We start from the raw sequence: 17988 nt of genomic DNA on the forward strand, positions 1-17988 counted from the left end.
AGCAAAGAAATAAAAACTATAAGAATCAAACAGAAATGCTAGAAATGACAAACACAGTAATTGACGTGAAGAATGCTGTCAGTGGCTCATCAACTCACAAAGTGCAGGAAAGAATCTGTAAACTTATAATAATAAGTCAATAGAAATATTTCAATCAATAAGAACTAACACACAAAGTACAAAGTAATGGGGGAAAGAACAGAACATCCAAGAATTGCTGGACATCAAACAATCTAACATATGTGTAATTGAAATCCCAAAAGAAGACGGTATGAAACAAGAATATTTGGAGAAATAATGACCCAGAATCTTCCAAGTTTTATTACAGACACAATTCCACAGGTCAAAGAAGCTCAGAGAAATAACAAAGCAAAAAAAAATCCACCCATATCATATTTCCCTGAACAGATTGTTCATTTCATTTAAATTTTCAAATTTCAAATTTATCACTTAAAGTTGTTCTGAGATTCTTTTTACTGTATCTACATTATCACTGGATCTACACAAGGTGAGGCAAAAGGAGGTTTACAATTGTGGGTATGTGAAACATGGGGTTTATTCTTGTATTATTATTTATTATTGTACTGTTTTCCATATGAAAAACTGTAAACCTGGTATAGCCCCACTCTGTATTTAGGTGCCTTTCATTATTCCTAATAGTGTTTATTTGCATCCACTTTTGCTTTTAATTATATATATTTTTATAATATATTTTATTATGCTATTAGAGTTGTCCTATCTTTTTCTCCCCTTCCCCTCTACCCTGCACCTCCCTCCCACCACCATTCTGCCCCTCCCCCTTAGTTCATATTCATGGGTCATACATATAAGTTCTTTGGTTTCTCTATTTACTATACTATTCTTAACCTACCCCATCTATTTTGTACCAACCATTTAGGTTTCTTATTCCCTCCACCTTTTGTCTATTTCCCCCTCCCCCTCCCCCTCCCCACTGATAACCCTCCATGTGATCTCCATTTCTGTGGTTCTGTTCCTGTTCTAGTTGTTTGCTTAGTTTTTGTTTTCATTTTTTAAGGTTCAGTTTTGACAGCTGTGGGTTTGTTATTGTTTTACTGTTTATAGTTTTGATTATATTTTTCTTAGATAAGTCCCTTTAACATTTCATATAACAAAGGCTTGGTGATGATGAACTCCTTCAACTTGACCATATCTGGGAAGCACTTTATCTGCCCTTCCATTCTAAATGATAGTTTTGCTGGATAGAGCAATCTTGGATGTAGGTCCTTGCCTTTCCTGACTTCAAATACTTCTTTCCAGCCCCTTCTTGCCTGCAAGGTTTCTTTTGAGAAATTACCTAATAGTCTTATGGAAACTCCTTTGTAGGCAACTTCCTCCTTTTCTCTTGCTGCTTTTAAGATTCTCTCCTCTTTAACCTTGAGTAATGGAATTATGATGTGCCTTGGTGTGTTCCTTCTTGGGTCCAACTTCTTTGGGACTCTCTGAGCTTCCTGGACTTCCTGGAAGTCTATTTCCTTTGCCAGAATGGGGAAGTTCTCCTTTATTATTTGTTCCAATAAGTTTTCAATTTCTTGCTCTTCCTCTTCTCCTTCTGGTACCCCTATGATTGGGATGTTGCAACATTTAAAGTTGTCCTGGAGGTTCCTAAGCCTCTCCTTATATTTTTGAATTGTTTTTTCATTCCATTCTGGTTGAATGTTCATTTCTTCCTTCTGCTCCAAACTGTTGATTTGAGTCCTGGTTTCCATTCCTTCACTGTTGGTTCCCTGTATATTTTTCTTTATTTCACTTTGCATAGCCTACACTCCTTCCTCTATTTTGTGACCATACTCAACCATTTCTGTGAGCATCCTGATTACCAGTGTTTTGAACTCTGCATCTGACAGGTTGGCTATCTTTGTTTAGTTCTATTAGTTTTATTCATCGTTTAGTTCTATTTTTGGAGTTTTGATCTGTTCTTTCATTTTGGCCATATTTTTTTGTTTCCACATACCTGTTACATTGTAAGGGGCAGAGCCTTAGTGGCCAGGTCAGGGCCACCCACTGTGCTGCATTGTGGTGCTATATGTGTGGAGGAGGGGTCAGAGAGGGAACAATGCCACTGGCTTGGCTCTTGCCCTGCTTTCCTTCACTTCCTCTGCTACCCACAAGCAAATTGGGCCCTTTTGGTGCTGATTCCTGGGTGGGTGGTTTTCTGTAAGTTGTAGAACCCTGTGGGTCTCTCCAATGAACTCTCCTGTGGGTCTCTCCAATGAACTCTCCAATAAACTCACCACCACAATTCCCACATGTTTTTATAGCCAGATGTTTTGAGGCTTTGTTTCCCCATGCTGGAACCCCGGGTTGTACAGTCTGTCTCGCTCCCCAGTTGTTCCTCCCAGTTTATCTGCACACGAACGTGGGACTGCTGGTCTACCAGCCACTGCCTCACCCAACTGGTCCTCCAGTCATTGCTTGGTCTTGGGTTCTCTCCACCCTGGCTGCCTGTCTCTGCCCCTCCCACCTGTCTCGATGAATGTTGCTTCTTTAACCCCTTGGTTGTCTGACTTCCATATAGTTCAATTTTCTGGTAGTTCTGGTTGATTTTTGTTTTTAAATTTGTTATTGTCCTTCTTTGGTTGTGTGAGGAGGCAAAGTGTATTTACCTACACCTCCATCTTTTTTGAAATTACATTTTATTGAATATACTATTACAGTTGTCATAATTTTCCCCTTCTGTCAACCCCCACTCCCTTTGTTCAGGCAATCCCCACCCCTTTGTTTATGTCTACTGATCATGGGTATATGTTCTTTGGCTATTCCATTTTTATACTGTACTTTACACCCCCACAATTGTTCTAACTACCTATTTGTATTTCTTACTCCCCTCACTTTTTCACTCATTCCCCAATACCTCCCTCCCACCTAGCAACCATCAAAACATTCTCCATATTCATGAGTCTGTCTCTGTTCTTTTGTTTGCTTAGTTTGTTTTTTAGATTCATTTGTTGATAGAGATGTATTTATTGCTGTTTTATTGTTCATAGTTTTTATATTCTTTTTCTTAAGTAAGTACTTTTAACATTTCATGTAATATTGGTTTGGTGGTGATGAACTCTCAGTTTTTTCTTGTCTGGGAAGCTCTTTACCTGGCCTTTAGGTTCCTTTGCTAGACAGAGCAATCTTGACTATAGGTCCCTGCTTTTCATAACTTTGAATATTTCTTGCCAATCCCTTCTAGCCTGCAAAGTTTCTTTTGAGAATGCAAAATCAGCTGACAGTCCTATGGGAACTCCTCCATAGGTAATGAACTTATTTTTCTCTTGCTGCTTTTAAGATTCTCTCTTTGTCTTTAACTTTTGGCATTATAATTATGATGTGCCTTAGAGTGGTCTCTTTGCATCCACCTTGTTTGGGATTCTGTGCTACCTGGACTTGTATGTCTATTTCCTTCACCAAATTCAGAAAATTTTCTTTCATTATTTTTTAAAAATAGGTTACCAATTTCTTATTCTTTCTCTTCTCCTTTGGGCACTCCTACGATGTGAATGTTGGAGCTTTTGACGTTGTCCCACGGACTCCTTACAATATCCTCACTCTTTGGATTCTTTTTCTTCTGGTTTTCATTGGTTGTGTTTTGCTTTCTTATGTTCCAAATCATTGATGTGATTCTCAGCTTCATCCACTCTACTGTTGCTTACTTGTAAATTGTTCTTTATTTCCATTAGTGTATCCTTCATTTTTGACTGAATCTTTCTTATGCTGTTGAGTTACTCATTATGTTCCTTGAGCATCCTCATAATGATTGTTTTGAATTCTGTATCTGATATATTACTTATCTCCATTTTGTTTACCTTTCTTTTTCTTTTCATTTACACCTCTTTTACCAGTCTACATGGATTCTTTTCTTTGGGCCACGTTTCTTTGTCTCCTCGTTTTGGCAGCCTCCCTGTGTTTGTTTCTATGTATTGGGTAGAGCTGCTTTGACTCTCTGTCTTGATAGCGTGGCCTAATGTTTTAGGTGTCCTGTAGGATCCAGTGATACAGCCTCCCTTATTACATAGTCTGGGTACTTGAGGATGCCCTTCATGTGGAGTGAGTATATCCTCCTCTTGTAGTTGAGCCTTGAATGCTGTTGGCAGGTCAATGGGAGGAATTTATCCAGGTCAGTTGGCTGCAAGAACTGGATGTGAACACCAACCACCAACTCCCACCTTCCATGGAGGGTCAGCAATGCAGAGGCAGGGTAGTAGTGCTCTAATGTGCTCTGTAGCTTCACTGGATGTGTAGGCTCTGCAGTTTCATGGGTGTTACAGGACAAGGTCAGTCCCTACTTGTGTTCTGCCTGGTGCCACCCTATCTGAGTCATAAAGCAATCTGAGACGGCTGCTACTTGTGTTGGGCTTGGAGGTTCCCAGGCAAAGCTAAGCTATGAACCTAGGCTACTGCTATGCTGGGCCTGGGACCACTTAGCAAGAGGTATGGAGGCTGGGGGCTCACTGAGGCTGACTGTTGCTTGTGTGAGATAATTTAGGAAGTTGTGAAATATAAGCCAGGATGGAAAACTACAGTTCACATCTTGGGTGGCCCATTAGTTGGGTGAGGCAAAGCCTCAGGGGATCTCCAGAGAGAGGCAGACAGTATTAGCCAGGTTGATGGAGTCTCAGATATGGCACCTGCCTGCTGGTTCTGTGACTCCTTGGAGGGAAGAGGGTTTAGAAAAGGAACAATGGCCACTGCCCCCCTTTTGGTCTGAGAGAAAGCTATCCCCCAGCTCTTGCCTTGATGCCAGACACTTCAGTTTCTCCTTATTTTCCACTGTTGCCTTTCCAACTGCTACCCCAGTCCTGGAGCTCAAAGGGTTGAGTCTGAGTCAGTCTGTGTTCAGGTTCTCTAAGAACTGCTTGGGACTCTAGGAGTCTCTCCCACCAATTCAATTCCTGCTGGTTTTTACAGCCAGAAGTTATGAGGACTTATCTTCCTGGCACTGAATCCTGGGCTGGGAGATGTGGTATGGGGCTGGAACTCTTCACTCTCAAGATATTCCTCCTGAATTTGTATCCACTACCTGTAGTTGTGGGACCAGCCTATTCAACAATCCCTGGCTCCGCACCTCCTACCAGTCTACATGGATTTGGTTTCTTTAGTTCTGTAGTTGTTGTATTTTCATTCAACTCGATTTCTGATGGTTTTGAGTGATGGTTCTGCAGTTTAGTTGTAATTTTGATGTGCCTGTGCAAAGAGGTGAGCCATGTTTACCTACACCTCTGTGTTGATCAGAAGTCTGTCACCTTCATTATTTTCTTGAAGTTTGCCTTATCTTACCAAACTGGATGTAAGAAGACACAGAAAATCTGAAAAGATCTGCAGCCCTACCCTTCGACAGCTTGGATCAATAGTTACTCTTCTCACAAAACAAGAGTATTCAAATAAATAAATTCCAGCAAATATTAAGGTATTTGTTACATAAAATTTCTGAGAACAGAAGAAGATAAAATAAAACCCACCTCATTTATGTTGGGACAAAAAAATCAGAAAAGAGTCTCCCCCAAAAGGAAAATACAGTATAATTTCACTTAGATACAAAAAAATCTACAGTACTAAAAACCTGAATCCAGCAATGGGAATAAGTTGCATGTGTTTCTACAACATAAGTGTTGTAGTCACAAACTTGTTTGCCTTTTAGTACTTTAATAACTCTATCTCAATGTAACTGGTTTGCTTTACAATCCTATATATTTTATTTGATGCATTAAAAAGCATTCTTTTGAGGCGTTCATAGCCTCAGGCTGCAAAAGGGGTTCTTAGCCAAAAAAATAATAAAAACCCCTGTTCTGAAGAAACTCTTAGAAATATACACAAGGAAACATTTGCAAGAATGTTCAGACCAGCACTGGTTTTAATGGCAAATTTGGTCCAAAGAGAAGTGAGGCTCAATAAACTGAGATACTCACTAGGTGAATTTTTCTAAAAGTTACTAAGAATGAAGGAGCTATATGTATCAACAAAGACATGTGTCTTAATTTGGGTGCTGGATACATGGGTGTTTGATATGAAACTCTGTGGATGATTAATACAGCATTACCATTACACCACAAATTCCCAAGAAAGCCTTCACCCAAACCACCTAGCTGGAATTAGTTCCCCCTTCCTATTCTCCATGAAATTTCTATCTAACTCTCTAATTACCATGTTTCTGAATTACATATTTTCCAGTTTATTAAAATATAACCAACAAATAGCACTGTATAAATTTAAAGCCTACAACAGATGACCTGACTTACTTACGTATTGTGAGTGATCACTTACATATAAGTGATTACCACAATATTTAGTTAGCATCAATCATCTCAGATAGTAAATTATATTAAATATAGTTTGTGAATTCCTGATTCCTCAAGTATAAGTTCTTTGATGGCTGGACAGTACTTTGTATTACCAAAGTACTGTCCAGCCTTACCACATCTGTTGAATTCACCTACACCCAGTCTGAAATAAATCCTGAACACGGCTTAAAAGCTGTGTTTGCATTTTTAGTATATATACTCGGATAAAATTTGATTATAAAAATAAAACTTCCCATTATAAAAAGTTTTACTTTTCATAATCTTACTATTATTTTTAATTGCCATGAAAAATAGAAGAAAATAATTCTGAACAACGTAAAACAAAATATATTCATTTTAAAGATTTACATAATCATGCTATGTTCAAGCTGGAATGATCATTTCTGTTTTTGTAAGTAGGCATACAGACTGATACATGAGTTAACTGTGCCCCCTACTGACGAATAAGTATTTTTTGAAAATGAAATAACATTACAGAGGATAGAGAACATGATCTGCACAAATGCACAACATAAAAACCAAATATACCTTTAAAATACAAATAGTTTTCATAAAAAGGACCTTTCATATCTTAAGTATATTTAACACAGAGTTTATCAGAGAAAGGGGGACTTGAGAAGAAAGTGCTGAGAATTCCCATCACATAATTTTAGGAAGCACTGTTCACACTGTACTCTGTATCAGTGGTTCTCAACCAGGGAGCTTTTCCAGGGACATTTGACAGTGTGTGGAGACATTCTGGTCAGTACAACCTGGGGTGAGAGACGGGGAGGCACTCAGTGCTACTGGCGTCCAGCGGGTAGAGGCCAGAGATGCTGCTAGTCATCCTAAAATGCACAGGACAGTCTCCACAATAAGCACTTATCTGGTCCAAAATGTTAATAGTGTAATTGCTCTACATGAGTATTCCTTCTTGAGTTGTGTAATAAGGCAACAAAGTCAAACAGAATATTATGACTTGCTTAAACTTTGTTGAATATGTCAAAGAAGTTAAATCTCTGATATCAAAAACAATTTTAGCCCTTTTTATTTGGGCTACAAAAATTGGAGTGTAAACAGTTTTTTATGTCCACCTTTTACCTCTATTCTAGAGATGATACATTCTGTGCATAAACTTTTGATCTGCTAATGATATTTTTTAAAGCTATCAGGTTTTCCATCATACCTGTGTTTCCATTTCCATCATCCTTTGTTTTATTTCTCTTATTTCTGCCTGTGTTTCTGCTTCTCTAAGTCGAATGGTCATTAGTTCATCTTGTAACTCATTCACAGCATTTTTCTTAGGTGGGTCTTTCCATCTTCCAGTAGTACGAGCTAAGTGGCGCTAAAAGACAAAAAATTATATTGCAACAAATATTCCTAGTATCAAAATAACAGCTAACTTCACTGAGCAACTATGTCAAATTCAGTATATTAAGCACTTTATACACATTATTTTATTTAATCTCCAAAAAAGCTAAATAGACATTATTATCTTCATTATACAGGTATGAAAATGGAAACTGTGATTAAATAACTTCAGAAAGGTCACCCTGCAGATCCCGCTGGCAGTAAGTGGCAGATTTCAGAAAACTCAGATTATAGCTCAATTTTTAATACTATGAATTTAGTTATTGCAAACAATACAAATTTTACCTTAATTTTTATGAGACTTTCATATTTTTTTAAACAAAATCCCAAGAAAAGGGGAAAAAATAGGGCTATTCATGAACAAAGAAAGCACTATTAGAAGTTAAGAGCAGTGTTCCTAAAATACCTGTGGTGAAGGTAGAGGTTTGTTTGCTTTCAATTTCCAGTTTATTGCTTCCTAACACTTTGCTAGATGCATCGCCTTCCCCAAATTCAAACCAAGATCACTATCCTCACACGCTGTCTAGTTGTTGTTTTCCTACCTCTCTTCTCTCTTATAGATTATGGTTTTTTGTTCCTTGTCAATAGTTTCCCTCATATGTGAATAAACTTGTTGGCATACAACTGGCTAAATGTCTCTATTTTATTTTGTGAGATACGAATTTTCAAAACAAGTTACAAATTTATAGACAAATTTATATTTGTGTCAGCCTTCCACATTTTCATACTGAAATATGGATATAAAATTAAAAGAAAAAAATATGTATTATATTAAGAATTATTTCCTTAAAGTTTTTCCAGAAGTTAAATAAATTACAATGGTATAACAATGAAAATATGTCTTGACCTCTATTTTCTTTTGTTTAATTATAAGTTAAAAAAAAGGAGAAATAACTTAAAGCTACTTTCAATTTATAAATACTTTCATTGTATACATTATACAGGATGTTTCATATTTAAGCTCATATCCTAGTGTTGGTCATCAACTACTTCAAACTCACACGAAGTAAATATTCAGGTTCTACCCTCTTTTTGAAAAGCACACAATCGCCCTGGCTGATGTGGCTCAGTGGACTGAGTGTTGGTCTGCGTCGGTCTGCGAATCAAAGGGTCGCTGGTTCACTCCCCAGTCAGGGCACATGCCTGGATTGTGGGGCAGGTCTCCCGTTTGGGGCATGCGATCTCTCACACACTGATGTTTCTCTCCCTCTTTCTCCCTCCCTTCCCCTCTCTCTAAAAGTAAATAAATAAAAAGTCTAAACACACACACACACACACACACACACACACACACGACATATATACCTGCCAGTGCTCCTCTAAATCTCTGACTTGTTGTCTAAGTTCTTTCAAACCCATAATAGCTTCTGCTTCTCTCAGTTTCACAGCAATGAGCTCTTCCTGAAGCCTTGCAATGTTATTCTCATCAGGAAAGGAGTTGTTTCTCTAAAGCAAAAGAAAATTTAAATTTAATTTTTAAATGTAAAAAATAAAATAAAATAAAGCATACAAGAGCTATTTTTGTCCCATATGTAATTATAGCTAATTTTATACAATTTTATTAAGATAAAATTCACAAACTATGAAACGTACCCTTCTAATGTATACTAGCCAGTCATTTTTAAGAGTATTCACAGGGTTGTACAACCATGATCGTGATCTAATTTCAAAACATTCTAATCACCTCCCCAAAGAAACCCTGTACCCATTACCAGTCATTCCACATTCCCATCCCACCCCAGCCCTTGGCAACCCCTGATCTACTTTTAAATCTCTATGGATTTGCCTATTCAGGACCTTTCATATAAATGAAATCATATAATATGTGGCCTTTTATAAGTAGCTTCTTTCACTTGACATGTTCTCAAGGTTCATCCCTTTTATTGACAACTTATGTTACATTTTATGAATATGCCACATTTTATTTACCCATTCATCAGTTGACAGAAATCTCTATTGTTTCCACTTTTCTGGATAACTTAAATAATGCTGCTATGACTATTTGTGTAGAAGTTTTTGTGTGGGCCTTTGTTCTTTATTCTCTTGTGTATATATCAAGGAGCAGCACTGCTGAATCAGATGGTAATTCCGCATTTAATTTTTAAGAAACTGTCAAACTTTTCCAAAGCAGCTGCACTGTTTTACATTCATATGGGAATGTATGAAGGTAACTACTTAATTTTGAGAACACAGAAAGTCTAACTCTGCTTTGTTTAATAAAATGCTAATCAGTGTTACAAAGCAATAGGACTAAAAATGGTTTTCAACATGGCAATAAATTGACTAACCTGTGATTAGGACTCCAAATGAATCATAAACATCATTTATATTTAAAGACCTATGGAAAGACTAGTCTAAAATCTCTGTACATTAGTCACTATGTATGTCAATAGTCACAAAACTAAGACCAAGGTGATCTAAATATGTTTCAAGGGTACAAGATCTAGATTACTCTCCTATCATACTGAAAGACCCACCTTAGCATATAGGGCATCCCTGTGATAAACTGCTCTGGGGATTGACCAAGAGATCCTAAATTAGGCCCCCAGTAAAAAGCTCCTTAGGGAAACTGAGGTACTAATGAGATTAACTTGAATCTATAAAAGTTTCTCTCTCTCTAAAATATTTCATGGTACAACACATGAAGATTTTAGCTCATAGTGATAGTAGAATAAAGTTATTCTTGCCAACTATACATTTTTATAATGAACTGTAAATATTTTCTCTATTGAAAACCAGAAATTTACTGTATTGCATACAAAAGAGTCCCTGCATGAAGAAATTAATCACAGGAAACACAAAACCTTCCAATTTCATTTCCTTTCTACTCAATAGTATGAATACCAACAAAGCTACTTAAGAAGTCCATTTTTAAATTGGACTCTAGGACATTGCTTACTACCAAAAATTCACAATGGAGAAATTCAAATTACTATCTAAAATTAGGGAGTCCAGAATACTCCTAAATTGTAGTTAGAACAAAATATTCTGTTGGGCATTTTTCAAACCTTCCTTTAGGCCATTTTCTCAATAAATGAGAATAAATTTTCTAAAAGCAATATAAAAATAGCAAGCAGATTTCTAGCAAAATTATTCCACTACTGACTGTAGTTATACCCTGCTCTATTTCATTAAGAAATAGTTAAGAACAACTCAAGTCTGTCATGTTTGCTATTTACGAGCCTTTGAGTCAATAGCTAGATATTCCCCAGGGATGAAAGGATCGAATGCAACACACAGCCCAAACCGTCCATGATTTTACAGACAAGGAAACAGTTTGTTATCTAGAAGACAGATTCTCAAATCTGAGAGTTATAGGAAACCTGAAAGTTTGTATTTCTACTACTTGCCTAATCTTCAAAGTTCTTTAATGACTTTGAAAAGAGGTAAGTTAGCTTCTGTGGTATACCTGAGGCTAAGATCTTCCTACATACCCTGATGTGGCTATTATAGCTTGGAAAATTGTATTAGTTACACCCAGTGAAGTTTCTCTGAAATGTTTATGTATTAATCAAATTCAACCTCTTAGAGATGAAGATACTACAATATTTGAGGACAACAGTTCATTTCTATTCCCTAAGTTTCTCTTCTCCAACGTTTAAATAATATTCATATCAAAATTATCCTGGCTGTTTTCCTGTAAAAGGACTCTAACCTCCACTTTACCCTTAAATATGGGGCTTTGAGTAGCATGGCAATAACAAAGAATAACTGGGAATCTTATTTTTTCCCGTCTTCTCTCAGTAACTAACGTGTTAAGGTTCCTAACGTGCAAAAGCACCAAGCCCAACTTAACTGCTCAGTAAGTACTTAACAAGGATCTAGTGCATGTCCTGTCTGATTTGGGAGTAACAGCACTTATGTCGTCCTCACCTTCTCCAAATCCAGGACCTTATCCTGCATCTCCTTTAGCGCACACTGAGACTCAGCTTCGCTCAGACGGGCTTGAACCAATTCCTTCTCCAGCTGTAGCACAAAATCTTCATTGTAGTTGGAACTGCATTTATGCTACAAATTACAGATTTATAGACACAGACTTAAATTTCATGAAATATGAACATACAGTAGAAATAAATGCAATTGCACAGTACAGTGATTAAGGGCAACCAAATCACCAAAACCTTCCCTCTACCCAATATTTTCAGTATACCTACCCCAATTAACTTTCCAATCACTGGAAAAGGCCAGGTTTGATATACATAAAGATGAACACATTATTGGGTGTTGGTACCTAGTTATCACACTAATCAAATCCAATGTACAGAAAATAGACATTTCTTTATCTTTCTGTCCACCCAGATATGAAGAATCTGCTCTGACTCCATAGGCCTGCACTGCACCATAGTGTGGCCATTAGCCACACGTGGCTACTGAACACCTGAAATGTGGCTAGGCCAAACAGACAAAGGTTATAAGTGCAAAATATTAACTGGATTTTGAAAATATGAAATACAAAAGGCAAAATAACCTTTGCATTGATTACCTGTTCAAATCACACAGGGTCTGGCAGAAGTAAGGCTTGCCTGAGTGTGGCTGGTAGGGTAAGTGAGTTCATGTCTTACCATGAGAGGGACAGCAATTTGAACATTTCACCTAAATGTCATATGGTGTGCTTAAGTGTGACACTGTTACATTACACAATTACATGGTTATGACTTTATAATAAAAAGGGGGGTTCTTTGTGCCAGACCCTGTATATTGAATACACTGAGTTAAAAAAAATATATTGATGTTATCTGTAATTATTAATTACTACTTTTAGTTCATATTTATCTCATATTATAGTGCTTTTGGACAGTACTGTTATAGGCTACAGAAGACAAGTACACATTTACTGAAAATTCTATTTTAACCTGATAGAAATAAAAACAAGGGATCCACAACAACGTGAACCATCCTAAATCCCAGCAGAACAAAAATGTATTTTCTTTTAGAAATGTAGATCTCTTTAAAGACATGCATGAGATGACTGCTGGAAGCAGAGAAAAACACAGATGCCGCATGAACTCACTGACCATGGAAGCATGAAGCCTTCCCGTTTCCTTTCCTACTCTGTAATGTGAATACCAATGCAGCCACTTAAGAAACCCCCTTTAAACCAGTTTTTAAACCAGTTTCTATACACAAATTGTCCCGAGAAAACAAAAAGATATCTAATTCACCACAATAAAAGACTTCCTAAAATAAACTATCACTTCACATTTAATCCATATAATAAAGATAAAGTGACAACTCAAAATTTCAAAATAAAGTCATAGAAAACAATCTCCTACTGAACTAGCATGCAGAAAGAATGGTTTCTTTTACTCTTCAGTACATTAGGGACAAAATAGATGTCAAACTAAGACTCTATTAAGAAAACTATTAAGTGCTTAATGAAAACATATGGTACTCCTTTGCCCCAGTCACTCAAAATATGATGTCATTTTAAAAAATAAACAGTTCACTTTTAAGCAAATGAGAACCTTTTAATTCTTCAGTGTGTTACACGTTATTTCCCCTAGTAATTTTCTATTAAAACATTTCAATACAAATAAACCTGTAACAGGTATATCACTTTAGCAAATACTTACCTTACCAAATAGGAGAAAGGCACTCTTTTGGAATGACCAACTATGGGTTCCATAATTTTTGTTCAATGAGATCACAGTTATTTTATAAATTGTACTAGGTGGTTTTGCCCTTATCTAAAGCCCTAAGAACTACAGTTCAGGTGTGTTTGCCAAGATTCTATATTAGGAGATCCCCAGGAAATACATCAAACATAAATGGCCCACATGAAAATGGACTCATTGATCTGGTATAAACCAAACGATCCAAATGGTCCGTGCACATGCACGTGCACGTGCGCGCACACACACACACACACACCCTACTAACATTGGAAGACATTTTTTTCAATAAAATTTACAAAACTCCTAACTGTCCTCTATTGTTCAAGTGATAACTCCTAAATTCCATAGTTTATATGTTATTTTTCCTTTCATACTTTCCATTTGTTCTTCAACCCACTGAAAACTAGCTTTAGTCCTTGATAAAACTTCTCTAATTACTAACAAAAAAACTGAGTGAAAGCTGTTTTATTCAGCTCTTACCTTCTCTAGTCAACTGACCACTCTTAATTAAAACTTTTTCTTAGATTTTGTTACTCTTCCATGGTTCTCTGACTATCTTCTGTCTCCTCTACCAATTCTACTTCAGATAGTTATCAGTGTGTGTATCACTTAATAGTCTCAGAAGTGTTTTCTCTCAATCTTTCTGTTTTCTTACTTTGTAGATCAACCATACACGATTTCACCCATTGTCTGTTGGGAATTGCCCTGCCTGGTTTCACAAGCTGTAATCCCCCATGGCTAAGGCTGAGTAAAAAGACCTTGGGACCATAAGCCACTTACAGGACAAAGCTTATCTTCCTTGCAGGAGCACCACCTCTGCCCCCTTTACTTTACCCTGCTTGGCCTTGGGGGGATGACTGGTTAGCCAATGGCTGGTAAGATTCCTCAAAGGAGGGATGACCTAAGACAAGCATGGTTGCAAAGGAGCCCTCAGGGAAGGACTTGGAGGACTATAGAAAAAGGGGGTGACGAACCCTTGCCCCTCAGCTTTGACCTAGCCTGAGTCCTCATTCTGTCTGCAAGAAATCTCCTAATCTCTTGGCTGCCTTACCTCCCCTGCCCAACTTAAGCCTGAAACAATGCTGCAGGTGGGTGCAGCCCTGTGCTGGAAAGGGCAGATTCCCTAGGGCAATCAGGCCTACGAAAAAAATGCATAAAATCCTATGAAACCTACTTTGCTAATACTCTCAATTTAAATAAGGGTCCAAGCATGAAGTGAGTTTGTTCCCCAAAGTTTTATGGCCCTTTAACTATCTGACCCTAATTCAAAATAAGCCCTCAGAATTCTTTGAATGTTATCTATTGTTTAATTATTTCTGCCTGACAATAATTGATGAGCTTTATGTATACACCCTGTATTCATTTGCAAATTAAATCCAATAAAAGCTTGTCCAGGTAAGGATCAGGTGCTCGCTCGCTCTCGCTCTCTCTCAGTGAGCAGCATGCTGTCCCTTTTTCTCCACAGGCTCGGTAATCCGTGTGAATTTGTCTCATCTCATCTATAATGCCATGGACACTGCAGGCTGGTGTCTGCATCAACTGTCTATACAGACTGTATGTGTAGGCAATATCAGAAACTGTCCATATGTACTGGATATTGTCTTTACAGAGTCTACTTAGCCAGTGAATGAAATTACCAAGGAAGGATCTATAAAATAGCAAAAAGGGGACAGAAGGAAAGAGAGACGGGCAGAGGAAGAGAGAACATACAATGATGGAACTCAAGGGAAATTGATTGAGAGATAGATAGATGGACAGATGAGTAGATCTGACTCTCAGGTCCATATTTCCAGCCCAGATCTTTCTATATGGATAAGCTAGATCCATATGCAGAACTTCCTACTGGTCTTCTGTATCTGGTAGACCTCATATTCACCTCATGTTCGACATGTCAAAACTGAACTCCCCATCTCTTCCTCCTAATGTATTTATTATTTTGTTAAGAATCCCACCATCTAATATACGGCCAAGTCAAAACTTTCCCTCTTATATTCAGCCTGTACCATTCAATCACCAAACCTGAGTCACCTTTCTTCCAGATAGTTCTTGAATTTGCCTGTTCCTCTCCACCTTCATTGTCTTTGTTTTTATTCATGCCTTCGTCTTTCTTTGGATCATTACAATAGTCCTACATACATCCCCCTCCTGTTATAGCTGTTAGAGTACGTGGGTATTATTATTTAACATTTTATGTTACCTTTCACACTAAATTGAAATGAACAGAGGGCCAAGGAAGTTTTGAATCTGTGTTTACTAAAGAAACATGTAACTAAAATTAACAAACCTTGATTCACTTTAAAGAAGTATTCAGAATGAATCTAACTCCACAAAGGCAATTTCACCCTGGCCAATTATATTCATATGCATTTTTGTTGGACATATAGTATTTTCATTGAAATTAATTCTTAATAATAATATGGTCTCGCTATACAGAGATTCTACACTTTAGTATTGCAGTTTTAAGAGTCAGAAAAGGCTCTAGCATTTGTCTAGCTGGTTGACTGAAACAAAAACCAAAAGGTGACCCACAACAAGTAAACTGGAAATGCTGGACATACCTTGGTTTAATGTAGAATGAAAAATTGGTAACAAAGAAATCTAGGGAAGCTGTATGTAGAGAGTCCTCTCTCAGTGGGCTGAAAACATGATGAAATATATGTGCAATGTGAGTGCTCACTGAAGGGTGGGCTCAGTAGAGAAGGATTTTAAAGCCAGTTGGATAGAATGATCCACTGTGTGGATACCAGTCAGCCTCCTCCCCAGTCACCAGGGTAATCACCCAATAATGGGCTTATGAACAATGTGCCAATAACTGGTAAATTATTACACATTAAATGGCTTTTCTTTAAGTGCCACTATAGTAGAGCTAAGCAGTATTATAACAAAAGAAGAGACATAAACATTAACTTCAGTATTCATAAAGGAAAACAAAATCACTAAGTAGCTAAATCAGGCATAGGGCAATTCCTAAATGCTGCGGAACAAACACATTTTCTAAAATAAATTATCTAGAAGATTTCACAACTGCCACTGACAGTTCTTAGTTTAATAAAGTTTATTCATGAGTTTAATCTAAGTAAGATTAGTTTTTCTTTCTCATATAAAATCCTTGGTTCTTAAAAGGATCACATAATTCTTTCATATTTTCCTCTAGAATTATAGGAAACAAAAGGAAGGTGAGAAGAAATCTTGTCTAGCTTCCCCTTCAGTACTTCCTAGTACGAAAGTCCCAAGAACTTCAAAAGGCTATCATTTCAGTACTAGGCAGCCTTAACTGCTACAGTCCTTATTCTTTATGCTGAACCTAGCCAAGAAATGGCTGGACACAACTGTTTATTCAGAGTACCTGAATGATAAGCAGTCATGTGTGGGCAAAGTGCTTTTAAACAGATCAAGCAAGATTCTAAGACAGTTGATCTCATCATGAAACACTGTCCAACATAAAGCACTCAAAAGGACAGAGTCAGAAAAGGCAACTGTATAACATTATTGGATCATTATTGTATCATTTCTACTTTTAGGTTTCCTGGAAAAACTGACATGGAACATGTAAAACAAATACTTAAACTGACAATTTATTCTTACTGCTTGGCTTTATCTTATGCTAAGTTTTTTATTTAATTTAAATTTTACTTAGCATTTAGTGTATATACTGTGTACTAAAAACTATATATATATATATATATATACTTTGTATATGCATATATTTAATGCATACAAAATGTATTGAATACTAAATTCAAAAAGAAATTAACTCAGTCATTTTTGCAAACCAACAATATCAAGTTAGTACTTGATAGTTATATCAGGGTTCAGCATAAAATAAATCATTTTTCTGTTAGACAATTATTTAATAACTGTAGAACAGAAATGCTTTATAAAAAACATGAATACCTAAAATTAATTAAAAATAAAATTTACTTTTTAAAAACTGCTTTGGAAAAAACTGATACATTACTGTAAAAAAAACTATGGCATATTATTGTACTAACAGCCTCAAAACCATTAAAAATTATATAAAACATTAAACAAAAAGTCCATGAATCTGGAGTGATAAGGAAGAGTACATTGTAAGTAAGAGAGATTAAAGGGGAAAAAAGAGAAAGATCTCTTTAGAGAAAAGCATTAGTTAATAAATGTAGAAAAATGAGAAAATATGAAAATCACCATTTTGGAAACCCAATAATTGGAGGCTAAAACCATTAGGTATGAGGCCAATGAATACAGGATAGGATATTTATTTGGTACAAAAATATTTCCCAAGAGATTACTTAATAGTTGCAGAGAAATCATACCTTTACATGGGAAAGTCTATGGTAGCCAAACTTCACATGGTAATCAAACTCAGCATCACTAAATAGTAACAACAACTTATGTGCTTCCTGATTTAAAGCAAAATAAAGTTCACAGCATCATCTATCACTGAAATGTTAAAAATTATTAACTGATTCTAGTTTACTGGAAAAATGACACCATGAGGAAGGAATCAAATTCAGAATATGAGACAAGACAACTTGGCTATATCTGTAAGAAGTCAATGTCAACTTCTGGTCACAACAGCAGCATAGGCAGACATTGCTCATCTCTTCACACAACCAAATCAAAATTAAAACTAAAATAGAGAACCATGATCACTCAGAACAATCAGAAACTGAGTTCAATGGGAGTCTAAAAACTACAGAATTAAAGAAGCCATATCCATCCAGACTGGTAGGAGG

General features: G+C 36.7%; 1 protein-coding gene across 10 annotated transcripts in view; it reads right to left on the minus strand.

Annotated features, from left to right (window-relative positions):
* EVI5 (ecotropic viral integration site 5) overlaps nt 1–17988 on the minus strand; it is a 251238-nt gene that overhangs the window by 82495 nt on the left and 150755 nt on the right. For all 10 annotated transcript variants that reach the window (XM_037045491.1, XM_037045497.1, XM_037045494.1 and 7 more), the window contains 3 exons: nt 11529–11663; nt 8961–9101; nt 7471–7629 (listed from right to left, as the gene is read on the minus strand). In XM_037045491.1, coding sequence (XP_036901386.1) covers nt 7471–7629; nt 8961–9101; nt 11529–11663 — 435 coding nt within the window. The remainder of the gene's footprint in view (nt 1–7470; nt 7630–8960; nt 9102–11528; nt 11664–17988) is intronic.

The sequence above is a fragment of the Sturnira hondurensis genome, unplaced genomic scaffold (genome assembly GCF_014824575.4).
Source record: "Sturnira hondurensis isolate 20B ecotype Veracruz unplaced genomic scaffold, ASM1482457v3 Scaffold0004322, whole genome shotgun sequence".
Taxonomy (NCBI): Eukaryota; Metazoa; Chordata; class Mammalia; order Chiroptera; family Phyllostomidae; genus Sturnira; species Sturnira hondurensis.